General features: G+C 33.0%; 3 protein-coding genes across 5 annotated transcripts; all 3 read right to left on the bottom strand.

The window, feature by feature from the left end:
• Nucleotides 561-3,151, bottom strand: LOC18587351 (annexin D4). The gene is made up of 6 exons (XM_018128696.1): nucleotides 3,017-3,151; nucleotides 2,409-2,581; nucleotides 1,543-1,761; nucleotides 1,220-1,444; nucleotides 1,064-1,135; nucleotides 561-933 (listed from the first exon to the last, which is right to left on the bottom strand). Exons 1-6 carry the CDS (start codon nucleotides 3,132-3,134, stop codon nucleotides 733-735), a joined length of 1,008 nt encoding a protein of 335 aa, XP_017984185.1. The 5' UTR covers nucleotides 3,135-3,151; the 3' UTR covers nucleotides 561-732.
• On the bottom strand, nucleotides 6,614-8,358 carry LOC18587356 (probable S-adenosylmethionine-dependent methyltransferase At5g37990). The gene is made up of 3 exons (XM_007011093.2): nucleotides 8,222-8,358; nucleotides 7,434-8,087; nucleotides 6,614-7,200 (listed from the first exon to the last, which is right to left on the bottom strand). The coding sequence occupies exons 1-3, from the start codon at nucleotides 8,312-8,314 to the stop codon at nucleotides 6,862-6,864; spliced, it is 1,086 nt and encodes a 361-aa protein (XP_007011155.2). The 5' UTR covers nucleotides 8,315-8,358; the 3' UTR covers nucleotides 6,614-6,861.
• LOC18587358 (probable S-adenosylmethionine-dependent methyltransferase At5g37990) lies at nucleotides 12,166-15,643 on the bottom strand. 3 transcript variants are annotated; one of them, XM_018129009.1, is made up of 4 exons: nucleotides 15,519-15,643; nucleotides 13,581-13,727; nucleotides 12,846-13,499; nucleotides 12,166-12,628 (listed from the first exon to the last, which is right to left on the bottom strand). In XM_018129009.1, exons 2-4 carry the CDS (start codon nucleotides 13,671-13,673, stop codon nucleotides 12,290-12,292), a joined length of 1,086 nt encoding a protein of 361 aa, XP_017984498.1. In that variant the 5' UTR covers nucleotides 13,674-13,727; nucleotides 15,519-15,643; the 3' UTR covers nucleotides 12,166-12,289. The 3 variants fall into 3 exon arrangements, with proteins under 3 accessions (XP_017984498.1, XP_017984499.1, XP_017984497.1); XM_018129010.1 differs by lacking the exon at nucleotides 15,519-15,643 and having other exon boundaries at nucleotides 12,846-13,073; nucleotides 13,293-13,499; nucleotides 13,581-13,911; XM_018129008.1 differs by lacking the exon at nucleotides 15,519-15,643 and having other exon boundaries at nucleotides 13,581-13,911.

Genomic DNA, 18,122 nt, shown 5'->3' on the forward strand with positions numbered 1-18,122 from the left:
CATAGTAATTAACAAAATATGATTATATCAATATTAGCATATATTAAGATATAAAAAGCCAAATGTTTTCAAAAAATAAAAATTATTTAAAAAAAAATTTTGCTTAGTAAGACATGAGAAAATATTTTTAAAATATCAATTTTTTAAAATAATTATCTTTAATTTATTGTTACTACTATTATTTATAATATTTTTAAATTTAATATTAATTTTTTATTTTTTATTTTTATTTATAATATTATGTAATTTAAAATTATTTTTAATAAAAAATTCAACTCCCACACGAAGCAAGGCACCACTCTAGTATATTTAATATAGAGGCCATTTTCCTTTAAATTTATATCAATTTACTATTTCATTTTTCCAGTTTTTTGGCTTGTTTAAATAAATATATTTTTTTAAGATAAATAAATATGTTTACTCCTTAATGAGATGGCAACTTCTCCTTAATTGACCTTGTTTGGTGCAAAACCTCTCTTGGAGATTATCTTGAAATTTCCATATGCATGAGTGCTGAAATAAATATAAAAGCAAAAAAAGAGAAAAAGGCAAAAAGATGCTAACAAGAAGAATAAATGTTGATTTATTGAGGAACCATCAAATTGACAATAAATACTCATACAATACCCTTATACAACCACATATGCCACACATATAGGCGATGACCAACAACAACCAAATTTTAAATAGAAAAGCATATGTAACTATAAAATTAGAGGAATTTAGTTGAATTTAAACTTGTCCATTCATTTCCCCTCTTGCTAATACCCCAAGCAACACATCCTTATAAGCTCCCTTGACCCTCTCTTCTATCTTGTGGGCAAATTTAGCACTGACTCCCTTAAAATTTCCAGCTTCTTGGGTTGTAATCAATCGAGTCAATGCTTTTTTGGCATCCTCATTCGCATCAACTCTGAGAGCTGTATCGAAAACCTGGAAAGAAAGACAATCAATTGAAAGATTTACTTGCTGGAACATTTAAATATATATTTATATTTTACTTTTCCAAACCAAAACAAATAAATAACATAAATATCGGTCAAACAGAACCCAATGATCTTACCTTGGTGAAATATGTATGAGGGGTGCATAGGCATTCTATTGTTTCTTTCAAGAACAACTCAGCTTCAAAATCCTGAACAAAGCAATAAAAGAGTTAAAAGCTAGTGTTTTAGGCCAATTGTTTATATTGCCAAAGGTTATGTATGCTATAGGTTACCTCAGTTATGCTCTTGCCAGAAATTTTTTTGTATTGTTCATAGACTTCCTTAAGATGAGGCTTGCTCCTTGTTGTAAGAATTCTGATGACTTCCTCGTCCTCGATTAGTCTCCTTTTATCAGCATTCTTGATTGCATTCAAAAGTGCTTTGGCCTCAGATTTTGCAGTGTCCTCCTTCACCTTTGGTCCTTCATACCTGTAAGCACTCACTAGTGCCACCAAGAGCTATTGAAACAACAAATAAACTAATCAGAAACCACCTCCCCCAAAGAGGCTTAGATAATCCAAAGTGAAAAGCTAAGGTAATTAAATATGCTGCAAACCTTGCGCTCACTGCCCTTAATGTGGGCAGCAAGATCTTCCTCGATTGAGCGTTCAAAGAGGGAATGGTAAGCCTTTCTTGCTCCTAGCAGCTGCTCAGATGATCTGGTACATGCAATTTCTACTATAACACCATATTGCTGTGGCCCTTTCTTCAACGCCTTTTTCAACAAACGAGCATCCCTCTCCCATGGATGCATGAGGGAAAGCACCACAGCATCCTGAAATAAATAAATAAAAAAAAAAGAGAAAAGAAAAATTCAAATTATATGCAACGTCCATGATTAACCGTAGGCATTTCTAATTTCTTTTTCATACAAATAAGAGTATTACAACCAGAATCTAAAATTTTTATTTGAACTTTGATATTGGTTTTATTGTTATTCTACAAAGTCATTTTTTTAGATGTATTTATGTCGACAGAATTTTGTTAGTTTTGTTCATACCTTTATTTTAGTCAAGGTTTTAAATTAATTTCTATGACAGTTAATAAAATAACCAAATTTGATAAAAAAAAAAAGAAAATATCATTTTGATAGACTTGGCATTCATCAGAACTTGTTAAATGAAGAACCATATACTATGCTTAAAATATGATGAATGATATGATGCAAAAGTATCCTTTATTGTGTTAGTTGAGAAAAATAAAACAATTACGACTTGATTAAAGTTTAAGGCTTAAATCCTCGTTTCCCTTTAACTTTCATTGTACACAAAATAAATAAACAAATAAATAAAATTAATTTGACTCTAGTATTTTTTTATGAAATGTAAAAGCCTGAGAAAGAGAAGACAAAATATAGTAATTAAGTTGAATGCACATAAATAAATCTAGCTAGCTAGAACTTTGAAGTGTGTATATATATACCTTAAAACGCTTGAATTCACCTTTGAGAGTCTTGATAGCATCATCATTCCACCTCTCAAATTGACGTTCGTCCTCAAAGAAGAACTGGGAACATCCTCTTCTGATGGATCTCTTGTGCTCATGGTGTGATTTTGTCAATATTGATACCAATGATTTCTCATCAACTCCAATTCCTAAAGGAATAAAGAAATTTTTTTAATTTTTTTCCAAAGTAAAAACCAACCGACCACCTCCAATGATATGATTAATTGGTAATTATTTAGTCAACAAATAATTAAGAAATCTTATAATTTTTACTCTTTTCAAAGCCATCATTGACATTTTGAAGCCCATAATGCCAAATGATAATAGCATTAACTTTGACATTATAATTAATCAATCTGAATGGAAAAAGGAGACAAAAAGGATACTGAAGCTTTAAATTTGGTAAAAAGAGGGGAAAAAAAGAAATTAAAAATAAATTCATAAATTTCAATGACTATGTTTCACTATCATATGCCACCAAGAAAGAAATTTAATGATACCAAAGCCTCAAAAGGAAAACAGTACCTAAGTAGTCTAGCTATATGATGGTATAAAATTAGTTTGGAGGAAGGAAAAGGAAGAACCTGACAAGGCTTTGCTGAGGACTTCCACTTCAGCAGGATGGCCCATTTTCTTAGCTTTGAAGCTATTCAGTGTGAAGAGATAGACTAGGAGTAGTGCAATGAGCAGAAAGGGTGCCATGCTTAGGCTGAGATGCCATGCATTTATATCAACCTGAGAGGTTGTTTTCGACATTAATATGGTTGTCTAAGGGTATTTTGGGAAACGAAAACAAAGGAAAGAAAAAGCTTAGAAAGAGAGAAAAGAAAAAGAAACAGCAATAAAAAAATTGGTAATAATAAATAACCTTAGCTGCATGAATATTCGTCCTTGCTGTTCAATATAAAAGCAAACATCTAAAAAAAGAAAGCAAGAAAAAGCAAGAAGTCAATTTTCTTTTAATCAGATACGAAAATCTGAATATGACTCTTTGAACAGATAATTACATGGATCTATCGTTAAATTAGATGTTCCGATTCTTCTTATTATAAATTTAACCTATACATTGTAATGTATTTATTTAATAAATAGTATGTCTTATCAGTTTTGTTTTATAATATGAATTTTTAAATTTAATTGGCATCATTTTGATTAATTTTCCATTATTATCATAGTGGAAAATTATGAAAGTGAAACATCTAGATCACATTAATTGCTTCCTAACTACCAATATCTACCTACCATATTGAAAGTTTAATGGACCAACTATATGAGTACTGCTACAACATATTCACACTAGGATTATAGCTGATATGTTCACATTCATATGTTTACATTGACTTGATAAGTCAAGCTTGATCTAGCAATGTTCATGATGTATGTACAAGAAAAAGAATATAATTAATTGACCTTCGTAAAAGTTAGGTAGAATGGCCCTCATTGATTATTTCTTTTTTAACGAGTCACGTTTAGCATGCTTCCCAAGTATACAAAATTAATTGGTTTATTTATTCTTTTTTTCCTTGCAATAAAAATGCCATCCAACTTCCTTGGGTATGAATTGACTATTAGGTATTGAAATAGCGACCCACTTGAAGCTTAGGTGCCCAATTGATATGAGTTATTGATGATATAGACAGCTATCCATAATTTCGTATGATTTATTTCATAGATTCAAACAACTTATTCAAAGCGATTTTCTACAAAACAATATGGGTTATTATGGTTGTTGATCTCAAAAATCTTATTTGTTTTTATCCATAATCATGGAATAAGGATTTAAAATATAAAAAATAAATTCTACTTATATTTTTGTGATTTCAACTTTTCTTGTAAGACACTTTGTGATTTTTTTTTCTTCAATTAATACCCTGTGAGTAGTTTTATTCCCGTAAAAATTACACCGTTAATGTAAACAACTATGAATATTTTTGTTATGAATTATTTCATATATATTCAAAAATCTTATTAAAGGCTATTTCTTACAAAATCATTTGAGTTAGTATGACTGTTGACATCAAAAGTGTTGCTTTTATTATCCACTAGCATTGAGTAAGGATATAAATAATAATAATAATAATAATAAATTTCACCTACATCTTTTTTGATTTCAACTTTTTCCATATGACATTCTATGATTTTATTTTTTTCCAACTAACATTCTATGAATAAGTTCTGTTTTCATAGGAATTACACCTTAATTTTACTCAATAAAATTATAAATTAAATTATCATCAAGTGTGAACAAATAAACTAACTTTTAAACCATATTGTTCTCATTTTCTGAAATAATAAATATCCTACATTAATTTGTGGTAATGTGATCCATGTGACACATGGCATGTCATGATATCTTTAAATTCTTGGTGATAAATTTGCTACTTAGTATTTCTTCTTTTTTTTTTTTAACTTTGAAAAATATGTGTGTGCAATTATATATATATATATATATATAAAAAGAAAAAAAAATAAAAGTAGTTGCATGTGCATGCCTCTACTTTGCTTTTGTTCTTAAACTGTAATAAATAGTTCTCTCTCTTCATTTTTAAAATGAAGGAAACTCAGCTAGTGCAGAAGATATGAAGAATCTTTAAATCATATCTATCAAACCTAGTCCATAATAATCATTAATTAGTTGTTGAATGATGATTAACATGCAAGTTAATGTTGATAAAGGTATTTTTAGTTGACTTTGTTTGTTTATCATAATAAAAAATAATATATATGTACCACATCATTGCATGCATGTGAATGTGATGCCTTTTATTTATTATATCAAAGAATTATTTAATAAGTTGTAATTTCTTTGCACATCTGTTCTTCTATCATCCCTTGTTTAATTATATGATAAGATAAAAAATTCTTTACTTTTTCAAGAATTTAATCAATAATAATTGATTAATCTATACGCATGTATGTTTATTAACTATGTATACTTCGTGATGAAGAATCATATATATTGGAACAAAAAAGAAGAATAAAGGATTTGTTCTTTATTTTAGTGGTCGAAGATGGACTCCAACAAAAAAAAAAGATCCATGGACAACTAAAGCATCCACATTTACCATTACTGTCATTACTATTTGTGAACTTTCCAATTCTATTTTGATGCTGGCTCAAAGCCTTTTCTTCATGCATCATGGCATTTTCCCTTCCAATTATCAGTAATTCTTATTTACCCTTCATAAAACCAATAGTAAGAAGTACTACCACTCGAAAGAAATGTAAACAAAATTAGTAAGACAGCTTAGGTGGATAATATCAATTACATACATACATATATACATGCATATGCATGTGTTACGGAATCATAACCATTTCTTCAAAAAACCAACTTGTTAAAGTAATCAGGATCACTCTTAATCATCCGATATAGGATTAAAGTACCTTACCTACTTCTTTTCAAATGTTTTGGGTGACATATAGATAATACATACATACATACCCACACATATATATAATTCATGCTTTATTCAAAGTTTTGGTAGTAGTGTTAACAAAGGCAAGTTTGTAAACGTCTCCATAGTAATAAAGTGACTATAAATTTAATGCAATAATAAAAAAGTGCCGCACGTAAATTGTTCCATTAATTAAAAAAAGTGGAATTCAGTTTATCTTGCACAAATAATTCAAGCTTAAAAATGCACAATTATTTTGGCCTTTTACTTTCAATGGAAAAGAGTATGGTTAAGCTTTGATTATGACCTTATCCACACGATAAAAAATTAATTAGCCCCATCAATAAGTAGCTGATTTATATTCATTTCGCAATAATTAAGTAGCTGAAATAACACTCACACACATGTCATCGTCCCAGCATCAAAATTACTAAGTTACTCTTCTTTTTTTCAAATCTTCCTTCCATGCTATAAACATGTTCTCTCTCTTCTTTTTTGTTTCTATTGCAATAAATTCTTTGTTCTTGTTGAATGTGATAAAAATATGATTGTATAAAGATGACAATCGAAAGCATCAAATTAAAATTTATATAGCACTAGAGCATTTAATTTATTGATTGGTATGTAATTCTCTATTTAAAACGTAAAGTTCGAATCATTTTTCTTAATTAAAAAAAATTAAAATCAATACAAAATCAAAGATAATTGAATAAAAACAAAGTTCGGATACAAGGCAATTCAAATTCAAAATAATTTGAATTCAAAAGTGACTCGTATCTAAATTGAACTTAACCCCAAGTTTGAACCAACCGAAGCAACCAAAACTCATCCATTTTGCCACCTCTAGTAGCTCTAATCACAGTCATTTTCTTTCCATATCAACCAATTAGGACTGCATGGTAAAAGGGCTCGGTGGTTCATGTTATTAATAACAATGAAACTGCTAATAATTGAATAGTAACTTTCTTCTCTTATTGAAAAAGGAAAAACTTTCTTCAATCTTTATTGAGAAATGAGATAAGCATTCCTTATTAATTTAGCTTGAGGAGGACGAAGAGTGCAGTTGTTTCCTGGTATTCCGGGTTCAAGATAATGGGTGACTCCGACAGTTTCCTTAAGTATATCTCGAAGAGTTGATCAATGATTTCATTTCCGAAGTGTTTCTCAATGAGTGCTTCCAAGAGAGCTCTCAGGTACAGCGTTCGCTGTCTTGGTTCAGGCATGACTATGCGCTGCTTTGGGATGTTCAGTATCTCCATCCTCTTAATGCTGAAACATCCGTTCCCCTCTATAATTTGCCGCAATTCTTTTGGGTATGTGAAGTAAATAGGCAAGTTGAAAGTATCAACCTTCGCCTCACTTACTATTCCCTGCATCACAACCGTTTCCCTACATGAGCAAGCTAAATTCATTCCACAAGTTATTCTTGTTAGACTTGAGCTAAGCGAAGAAACTGATAAACGGTATTCCTTTGGTTCCCAATTAAATATTTATCTTACTATTTTAATACTTTATTTATAAAATTTTATGTCATTTGGATTGGGAATATTCAATTTGAAATGGACAGAGTACTGTAATTATTAAAAAAAAAGAAAGATGTTACCATTTTTGCCATGTCCACAAGGCAAGAACCCAAAAGTTCAGGTTCTGATCCTGTTGTAATCTGAGGGTGGGAGATCACATCAGGAATAGCGGGTATAAGAAGAGCCATTAACCCGCCAGGTGCAAGTTCTTTCCCTCTTGCTTGTAAAAATGAGTCTATGTCCTTCGCAAACTGATCCGAATAAGCTTCAAACACTTCCTTTGGTGCACCAGTGTAATGAATCCTACCCTCATTCCAGGCAGGATCAGTTTTGTCTACCACCCCTTTTGGCACCTTAGAGAGCCAATGGAGTGCACATGATGAGTAAACAAAATGCAGGGAAGCCGTGGGAAATAGGCGGCCATGGAAAGAACCTGGAACACTAGCTGCATAGTATTGCCTCCCAAGTACAGGAAGTGATGCAAACAGTGAATTGAAGTCATTGCTAACTTGGTCATTGAAAAAGACCTGAAATTCAGGAGTTGGATGGGTTCGGAACTTGCGCTTTAGAGCCTCCATGATATTTTGGATTGCCAGAATTGTATTGGCTCCACAAGAGCAACCTAAGTCTGCAATCCTTATTGGCTCTGAAGCTGCTAATGAAAGTTTTTGAATGTCAAGTTTCATGGCGATTTCCTCATTGATCATACCTTTGGCAGCCTCCATAATTCCTCTCTGCAAAATGACAGGGCATCCATGCTTAAATTTATTAGGCTAAATGCTCCTTAAGGATTACCTTGTACGTTATTAAAGCATCTACCCATTTGCATGGGGTTTCATTGTAGTATTAATGAAGTTACAGGTGGTACCTGATACAAGGAGTTCTGGGCATAGCTGTAAGGTCCATCTCCTCCGTTGATAGCATATGACTCGGGCACCAAGCTTTGGCTTTTAGCTTCCATCAAAATGTCAGCAAACCTCCTCTATGCACACTCGCAACTGTATAATTTCGTTGTCTTCACAACCATATAACACTGTTTTCCTTTTCTGCTCGAAAGCTTTATATATATATATATATAAAATGTGAAGGCTTTGTACTCTGGCATGCCGGTGAGATGATTCCATCAACTTGTATAATAAAATTTATCGGAGTCTAAATTGCACACCGCCTTAGTCATTTTATAATTGAAATCTTTGACCATATCGTAGTACTTAATTTATTGGAGATATTAACGTTTGTCCATTTTCATTTTTTATAAATGGCTCAAAAGATAATGCAAGATTAAATTGGGAGAACAAAGCATTAATTAGAACTCTCACTGGAAAGAAATATTGTGGGAAAAAAAAGATTGCCTAGTTGGATAAGAGCTTTAGCACTTTTGTTATGCAAAATGTCAATTACATATTTAAATATATTGATACAGTTCTAGTTAATTAACCTTGGTATATTTTATTTTTTTGCACAAGTCAGATATCTTATGCCAGTAGAAATCTTTAACAAACAATAAAAAATTTTGGATGACACGATAACTTAGTGTTAATAAAATCATCTTTCAAAAAAAACAAACCTCCATAAAAGTACTTAGATAGAATGGCCCTCATCGATTATTTATTTTTTAATTAGTCCCGTTTAGCATGCTTGCCAAATATATGAAATGAATTGGTTTCTTTATTCTTTTTTCCTTGTAATAGAAATGTTTTCAGTATGAATTGACTATTACGTTTTGTAATCGCGACCGACATAAAGCTTAGCTGGTCATGCATAAGCTCGTATGAATTTTTTTTTCAGCTATTCAAGATACAATAGAAGAGACCGCCCACAGGAAGGGTGGGAACAAAAGCATTACCGATGGCTGTTAGACCTTGGAAGTCTTAAGTGGGTGCATTTTTGCATAGAGAAATGTAGTTGGAAGTACAAATGCATCACTAATTATTTCTCTTTTGTGTATATAGAGATTTATTGGATATAGAGTTATCAAAGATTAGAGGTGATCAAATTTGACTTGACTTGAAAAATCCAGCATAACCCGTCATAAATTATTTCAAGTTTGGTTAAATTATTCAGACAAAGTCTTATCTCACACTTGCAATTTGCAGATGACATCATTATCTTCATGGAGTCAGACCTACATTATGCCTTGGTTGTCTGACGGAGTTTGAGATATTTCGAGCTAAACTCGGGACTGAAAATCAACTTCAACTAATCTAGTGTTTATCCTTTGGGCATCACAGAGTCAATGAGCAATGACTAACATTCTTCGGTGCTCTGTGGGATCCCTCCCCTTCACCTATCTCGGCATTCCTCTTGGTGTCAGTCCAAGAGCAGCTAGCACATGGGAACCGGTGGTAGACCAATTCAGGCAAAGGTTTGCCCTTTGGCAGTGTAAATATCTGTCCCTTGACAGAAGGTTAGCTTTCATTAACTTAGTGCTTAATTCATTGCCTCTTTATTACCTCTCCATCTTTCAGGCCTTTAAGGGCGTCATCCAAAAATTGGAGAAGCTTCAACGAGCTTTCTTATGGGGTGGAGGCACTGATTCTGCCTCCCGTTAATGTTGTTGCCACCGTTGTTGACTGCTGTCTATGCTTGTATGGTGTTGCCACTAAGGTTGTCTAATGTATGAATGGGGACTTTGGCAATCTGCTACTGTGATGAACATGGTGTATTTTAACCAATTTAAGTAAGCTCATTTTGATGTCATGTGGAGCTGCTACTATTGTGCCTGTATCAGCCATTGCCCTTGTTTCGATAAAGGGGACCCTTTTTAAACTTTAATGCTTATTAATGAAATTTAATTCACTAACAGTTACTTTTCTTTTTCACATAATTGAAAAGCTCTTGAATTATTTAAAAAAATTTAAATAAATTTTTATTTTTATATTATGTTTAATTAAATTTCTGTATTTTTATTTTGAGTTAAATAAGCTTTTATAATTAGTAGTTGATTAATTCCTATTGGAATATCACTTGTGATTTTATGTCCACGTGACGCTCACATACCGTTTACATAGAGGGTGAAAATCCTATAAGGTCATGTCATTATATCATATCAGTACGTCACATTATCATGCAATATAATATGTCGATATGTCACAATATCATACGATATGAAATATCAGCAAACAACGTCATCGTTTTGTGGAACAGAATGACAAGTAATATTTTAATTAACAATAATTAGTTAACCATTAGTCATAAAGATTTATTTGATTTAAAATAAAAAATAAAAATTTGATTAAAGACAATGAAAGAATAAGAATTTATTTTAATTTTCTTAAATAATTCTAGGGTTTTTTTAAGGGGGCATTTTTAAAAATAATTCTTATAGACAAGATGTTTTCAAAAATAACCTTCTTTATAATTGTAGCTATTTTTAGCCAAGTTGGACAAAATTACCCTTAATAAAATTACACGTCATGTACAAAAACATGTTACACGTCATGGTTAGGTTGTTACACGCCGTATACAAAAACATGTGATACGTCATGGTTAGGTTGTTACACGTTATGTAAAAAAACATGTTACACACCATGTACAAAAACATATGACACGACATGGTTTAAGTTGTTACACGCTATGTACAAAAACATATGACATGCCATAGTTCGGTTGTTACATACCATGTACAAAAATATGTTACATGCCATGTACAAAAACATGTGATATGACATGGTTAGGTTGTTACATGCCATGGTTAGGTTGCTACACGTCATGTATAAAAACATGTGACACGCCATGGTTAGGTTGTTACACACCATGTACAAAAATATGTGACACGCTGTGGTTAGGTTGTTACACGTTATATTGAAAAAAATATTATTGTTACACGCCATATTGAAAAAATATTATTATTACATGTCATGTTGAAAAACATTTTGTTACACTTTAATACCTAAAATGTTGTTGTTATTTACGAATCAAAATTTTAAATTTTCTCAACTCTCTTCATTTCTTTTTTTTTTTTGACAATTTGGCAACGATTAAAGTGTTTCTAACATGTTTTCATAAATCAAAACACAAATTTTCTTATCTAAAACACCTATTTCGACTAAAAATGGAAAAAAATTTCCTTTGAAAACCTAGACTTATAAATTTCAAAATTTTGAGTTTATTGGTGTCTGGGTCCCAAATTGATCCAATTAAAAGCTATTTCAAACATCTGTGATCATTTCTACCATTTTAGTTTTATTCAAAACACCTAAAAATCAAATTCTCCGAATAACCATCCACCCAAGCACATCAAAACCATTGCTTGGTGTCTTGAAAGCGCAACAAAGAAAAATCTGAAAATATGGGAGAGAGAAATCAAGAGCATAGCAGACGAATGCCGAAGAGAGAAATCGATAAAATTAGAGAGAGTGGGATGGTGAGAGAGAGAAATCGGAAGCACAAATGGAGAGAAATTAGGATAAATGGTTTAATTTATTTGAAATAGTTTCAAGGGTATTTTTATCAAGTCATAGCTAAATATGGTTAAAAATAGTTAAATTTATTTTGATGGTTATTTTTAAAATGCCCTTGTCAAGAAAGGTTATTCTTCATAATTTCCTCTTTTTAAGTACCATATTATGCCTTTCTTTTTTCAAATCTTCCTTCCAAGCTCTAAAAGTTCTCTCTCTTGCCAACTATTGGAATATTTTTTTTTTTGTTTCTATTGAATATGATAAAAAATATGACTGTATAGAAATGTGAATTGAAAGCATCAGATTAAAATCAATACAAAATCAAAGGTAATTGAACTAGAAAAAAAAAAATCAGATATAAGAAAACTCAAATTCATGTTCATTTGCATATCAACCAATTAGGAATACATGATAAAATGGTGCCATCGTTCATGTTATTAATAACAATGTAACTGCTAATAGTTAAATAGTAACTTTCTTCTCTTCTTAAAAAGAAAAGAAAATGAGATAAGTATATTCCTTATTAATTTACATTATATAGGCTTGAGAAGAAGGAAGATTGCAGTTGTTTTCTGGCATTCTGGGTTCAAGAAAATGGATGACTCTGAAAGTTTCCTTGAGTATATCTCGAAGAGTTGATCAATGATTTCATTTCCGAAGTGATTCTTAATGAGTGGTTCCAAGATAGCTCTAATGTACAGCATTCGCTGTCTTAGGTCTGGCATGACTATGTGCTGCTTTGGGATGTTCAATACCTCCATCCTTTCAATGCTGAAACATCCATTTTCCTCTATAATTTGCCGCAATTCTTTTGGGTATGTGAAGTAAATAGGCAAGTTGAAAGTATCAACCTTCGCCTCACTTACCATTCCCTGCATCACAGCCATATGCCTAATGAGCAAGCTAAGTTCATTCCACAAGTTATTCTTGTTAGACTTGAGCTAATTTATGTTACTATTTTAATATCTAAGTTTCTAAATTTTATGTCATTTGGATGGACAATATTCAATTTGAAACGGAGGGAGTAATTGATTAGAATATTGATAAATATAAATTATTGAAAAAAAAATAAGAACGAAAGAAAGTTACCAATTTTGCCATGTCCATGAGGCAAGAACCCACAAGTTTAAATTCTGATCCTATTGTAATTTGAGGGTCGGTGATCACATCTGGAACAGCTGGTATTAGAAGAGCCATTAACCCGCCAGGCGCAAGCTCTTTCACTCTTGCTTGTAAAAATGAGTCAATGTCCTTGGCATATTGATCCGAATAAGCTTCTAACACTTCCTTTGGAGCACCTGTGTAATGAATCCTACCCTGATTCCAGGCAGGATCAGTTTTGTCTACGACCCTTTCTGGGACCTTAGAGAGCCAATTGAGTGCATATGATGAGTAAACAAAATGCACGGTAGCCTTGGGAAATAGGCGACCATGGAAAGAACCAGGAGCACTAGCTGCATAGTATTGCTTCCCAAGGACTGAGAGTGATGCAAACAGAGAATTGAAGTCATTGCTAACATGGTCATTGAAGAAAACCTGGAATTCAGGAGTTGAATGGCTTTGGAACTTGCGCATTAGAGCGTCTATTATATGTTGGACTGCCAGAATTGTATTAGGTCCACAAGAGCAACCTAAGTCTGCAATCCTTATTGGCTCTGAAGCTGCTAATGAAAGTTCTTGAATGTCAAGTTTCATGGCGATTTCCTCATTGATCATACCTTTGGCAGCCTCCATAAGTCCTCTCTGCAAAATAACAGGGAATCCGTGCTTAAGTTTATTAGGCTAAATTCTCATTAATAGTAGTAATGAAGCTACAGGTGGTACCTGATACAAGGAGTTCTGGGCATAGCTGTAAGGTCCATCTCCTCCGTTCATAGCATATGACTCCAGCATTATGCTTTGGCTTTTAGCTTCCATCAAAATGTCAGCAAACCTCCTCAATGCACACTCGTAAATGTATAATTTCTTTGTCTTCACAACCATACAACAATGTTTCCTTTACTTACTTGCATGAAAGCTTTATATATATATATAATTTTTAAATTATGAAGGCTTTGTGTTCTTGAATGCCAGTGAGATGATTCCTTCAACTTGTATAATTTTTTTTGAGAAGTAGAATTTCGTTAAAGCTGCACAGGGGGAAATGTAGGATTTCATCAACTTGTATAATAAATTTATCGGAGCACTAAATTGCACGCTCGCCTTTGTGATTTTATAAATTGAAATCTTTGACCATTTATTGGAGGATTAGTGGGAATATTAATCTTTTTATAAATAGATCAACAGATAATGCAAGAATTAATGGGAGAACAATGTAATGAGAACTCTCACCCGAAAGAAATTTTGTGGGAAAAAAATTGATCATTTTTATTAAAAAGAAATAAAAAATAATACACTTATATAACATGTGGGGATGCAATTTCCATAACAACGCCTAATAAAATTGATGCACTGCCCCTTGGAGCATGTTGAGAAGTATGGTGCCCACACGCTATTGAAATGTCATATTGACAAGAAATCTGCTAAATGATTGAATTCAAGATACACATAAATGATACTGACTTGTCATTCTTTCTTCAAGAGATCTTTGATATTTGAAATTAAATTGTAATTATTAGTATTTGATTTCTTTTTTAATTAGTTAGCATGCTTTCCAAATATATGAAATTAATTTGTTTATTTACTCTTTTTTCCATATAATAAAAATGTCATCCCAACTTTTTTTTTTTGAGTGGTATGATAATTCAATAAAAAGTGAAGTCACAGAAAGCACGTGTGGACTTCAGAACATTCTTAAGTATAAATTGACTATTAGGTATTGAAATAGCGACCCACATGAAGCTTAGGTGGCCAATTGATATGGGTTATTGATGATATAAACAGCTATGCATAATCTCGTATGAATCATTTCATATATTCAAGCAACCTATTAACTATTATTTTTGACAAAACAATCTGAGTTATTATGGCTGTTGACCTTGCAAGTCTTAAGTGGGTGCATTTTTGCATAAAGAAATGTAGTTGGAAGTACATATGCATCGGTAATTATATTTCTCTTTTGTGTATATAGAGATTTATAGATATTGAGTTGTTGAATATTAGAGGCGATCAAATTTGACTCGACTTGAAAAATTCAACATAATTCGTCATAAATTATTCAAAATACACCTCGACAAGAAATTACTTAAGACTCATTGTAATTTGATATATGAAATATGTTGCATTCCAAATGAGTCAAGATTCAAAATGACTCATTATAGAAGATAATTCGAACTTGACTTGATCTGATTCAAAATAACTCAAAATTTTGTAATAACTCGACAATTAATGTATATTAAACAAATTAAACTTAAACCAACTTGACTCAAACATCTAATAATTTGATAATTAAACAAACTAAACTTAAAGCAACCTGAGTCGAACGATACATGACATATGATTCAAACCGAAAACTACTTTTTCTAAAGCCCACTGTAACGACCCCTCCTAGGTCGCTACCGGCGTCCAAGACTTTCGAGGGATTTCCGCTAAGTCTTGAACAAGCCTCATTTAAGACTTCCGCTAGATTCATTAAATACATATAATCACATGCGTAAGCGAATATTAATAATTAAACTACTGTCTACTCCATTCAACAAAATAACAATTCACGTTTATAAGTTAACAACATTTTTCAACATCTAGCAATTTTGTCAACCATCAAATATAACATATATAACATATTTATTGGGATATAGTTTTTGAAATTTAGCACCCACTCACCTCACAATAGCGGGACGCTACTTCGCTATTGATTCTTGCGTATATTTAGCTATTCTTTTTTTTTCTTCCTTTCCTTCTTCTCCTCCGTCGCTGCTCCTTCTCTCCTTCTTCTTCTTTCTTTTTCTTCTTTCTTCCCTCTCATTATTCTCCTCTGCCGCTGCTCTTTCTCTCCTTCTTTTTCTTTTTCTTTTTCTTTTTTCTTTTTTCTTCCCTCTCTTTTTTCTCCTCATCGTCGTGCTCCCCCTCTCTTTCTTCTTCTCTTTCTCTTTCTTTTTCTTCTCCCTGAGATGCCGTTTCCCCTCCCTCATTTTCTTTCCTCTCTCCTTTCTCTCCCTCGGGTCCCCCACTCTCTTCCTTCTCTTTCTTCTTCTCTTTTTTTCTTATATTTTCATCCTTTTTGGCAGCTTGACTTTTCTTCTTCTCTCACCTTTCTTCCTTCTCTTTTTAGCCGACCCCCCCACTTACTTTTTCTTCTTTTTTGTCTTTTTATGAAAAGAGCGTTACAATCTCCCCCACTTAAAATAAATTCGTCCTCGAATTACATCAACATAGAGACATTTAACAGTACACTTTGCTCTTAAATAAATATAGATATTCTACTCACATTTCCTCTTTTGGTTCTCAAGTTGCCTCCTCTACCGAGTGGTTTTGCCATATTACTTTCACTAAGACGATGCCCTTAGAGCGAAGCCTTTTTACTTGATAGTCCACTATATTAACATCTTTACCCCTACTAGGGTCTTTATATCTGAAAAATCCTTCACCTTGATTTCTTTTACTCCTTTCTCTTTCCACCCCAACCTCTGTACATCCTGCCTCAATTTTTCTAGCGACATCAACTACTTCGGGATAGGATGTGAATCTCCGAGAGACTAGAATTCTGTATATTGGCCTATGTAACCTCTTAATGAACCTCTTGATCCTCTCCCTTTCAGTCTGAACCATATACGAAGCATATCTTGACAATTGAGTAAACTGGATGTCATAATCTGATACTGTCATCCCAGATGCCTATATTAAGGTTGCAAACTCCTGTGCCTTAGCGTCTCTCACACTTTCAAGTAGAAATCTGTCCATGAAAGCCTGTGTGAATTCTTCCTAAGTAAATGGAGCAAAACTAGGAGGTCTACAGCGCTTGAGCGTAGCGAACCATATCTGTGTTACCTCTGTCAATCTAAAGCTTGTCAACTCAACTACCTGGCGACTAGAACAACCCAATGCAGTACAAATTTTGTCCATCTCATCTAAAAATACTTGTGGGTCCTCTGTTGATTTAGCACCCGAAAAGGAAGAGGGTTTCAATTTCATAAAATCACCTAGAGTCACCATGACATTTCCTCGATCTATTTCCTCATAAGGTTGACATCCGAATCTTCAAAACTAGAACCCATTATTTCATTTGGTTGATACACTCCCTGTCTCCTAAATTCTGCAAACTCTTGGGTTAACCCTTGCAATCCAACTACTATCTCCTCTACTGTGGCAGTGGGTACCTCTGGATAATCACCTCCCGTATCCCCAAAACTGGTACCGGTTCTCCTCTCACTAGTACTTTGACTGCTTTCAGGCTCGGCCATTCGACCTCTTAGTCCACCTCTCCCACTGCTCTTAGAGAAAAATGCATGTGGTCCTTTCGTAGTGTAATCTGGGGCATTAAACCGTCTCATTCTTCTTAAGGCGGCTCACGTCTTAGGCGACATCTCAGTACCTAAACAACAACAAACACCCTTCAAATAACTAATAAATATTATTAATAAAGGTGGCTTACTAAGATTAAGGAGTTCGTGTAGCCTCCTATGCATAATCCATGCTGCAGTCATGAACTGTGGATAAGACTCTACACTACCCTTGACACTCTGTTGACAACACAAGAAATCTTAAGACTTTTATAAACCCTGAGCTCTAATACCAATATTGTAACGACCCCTCCTTGGTCGCTACCGGTGTTCGAGACTTTCGAGGGATTTTCGCTAAGTCCCGAACAAGCCTCATTTAAAACTTCCCCTAGATTCATTAAATACATATAATCGCATGCGTAAGCGAATATTAATAATTAAACTACTATCTACTCCATTCAAAATAATAACAATTCACGTTTATAAGTTAACAACATTTTTTCAATATCTAGCAATTTCGTCAATCATCAAATATAACATATATAACATATTTATTGGGATATAGTTTTTGAAATTTAGCATCCACTCACCTCACAATAGTGGGACACTACTTTGCTATTGATTCTTGCGTATATTTAGTTATTCTTTTTTTTTCCTTTCCTTCTTCTCCTCTGTCGCTGCTCCTTCTCTGATTCTTCTTCTTTTTTTTCTTCTTTCTTCTCTCTCTTTCTTCTCCTCTACTGCTGCTCCTTCTCTCCTTCTTCTCCTCATCGCCGTGCTCCCCCTCTCTTTCTTTTTCTTTACCCCGAGACTCCTCTCCCCCTCTCCCCTTTTCTTTCCTCTCTCCTTTCTCTCCCTCAGGTCCCCCATCTCTTCCTTCTCTTTCCTTTTCTCTTTCTTCTTCTCTTTCTTTCTTGTCTTTTCTCCCTTTTTGGCAGCTTGACTTTTCTTCTTCTCTCCCTTTTCTTCCTTCCTTCTCTTTTTAGCC

The sequence above is a fragment of the Theobroma cacao genome, chromosome 10, assembly GCF_000208745.1.
Source record: "Theobroma cacao cultivar B97-61/B2 chromosome 10, Criollo_cocoa_genome_V2, whole genome shotgun sequence".
NCBI classification, from domain to species: Eukaryota; Viridiplantae; Streptophyta; class Magnoliopsida; order Malvales; family Malvaceae; genus Theobroma; species Theobroma cacao.

Excerpts from the sequence above, each read along its gene's own strand:
- LOC18587351 (XM_018128696.1), bottom strand. The coding sequence starts at position 3,134 with ATGGCACCCTTTCTGCTCATTGCACTACTCCTAGTCTATCTCTTCACA. Across the intron at positions 1,762-2,408 it reads GTGAATTCAAGCGTTTTAAG|GATGCTGTGGTGCTTTCCCT; the intron begins GTATATATATAC and ends TATTTATTTCAG. Across the intron at positions 934-1,063 it reads CTCATACATATTTCACCAAG|GTTTTCGATACAGCTCTCAG; the intron begins GTAAGATCATTG and ends CTTTCTTTCCAG.
- LOC18587356 (XM_007011093.2), bottom strand. The coding sequence starts at position 8,314 with ATGGAAGCTAAAAGCCAAAGCTTGGTGCCCGAGTCATATGCTATCAAC. Across the intron at positions 8,088-8,221 it reads CCCAGAACTCCTTGTATCAG|AGAGGAATTATGGAGGCTGC; the intron begins GTACCACCTGTA and ends GTCATTTTGCAG. Across the intron at positions 7,201-7,433 it reads TTGTGGACATGGCAAAAATG|GGAATAGTAAGTGAGGCGAA; the intron begins GTAACATCTTTC and ends GTTGTGATGCAG.
- LOC18587358 (XM_018129008.1), bottom strand. The coding sequence starts at position 13,739 with ATGGTTGTGAAGACAAAGAAATTATACATTTACGAGTGTGCATTGAGG. Across the intron at positions 13,500-13,580 it reads CCCAGAACTCCTTGTATCAG|AGAGGACTTATGGAGGCTGC; the intron begins GTACCACCTGTA and ends GTTATTTTGCAG. Across the intron at positions 12,629-12,845 it reads TCATGGACATGGCAAAATTG|GGAATGGTAAGTGAGGCGAA; the intron begins GTAACTTTCTTT and ends GCTGTGATGCAG.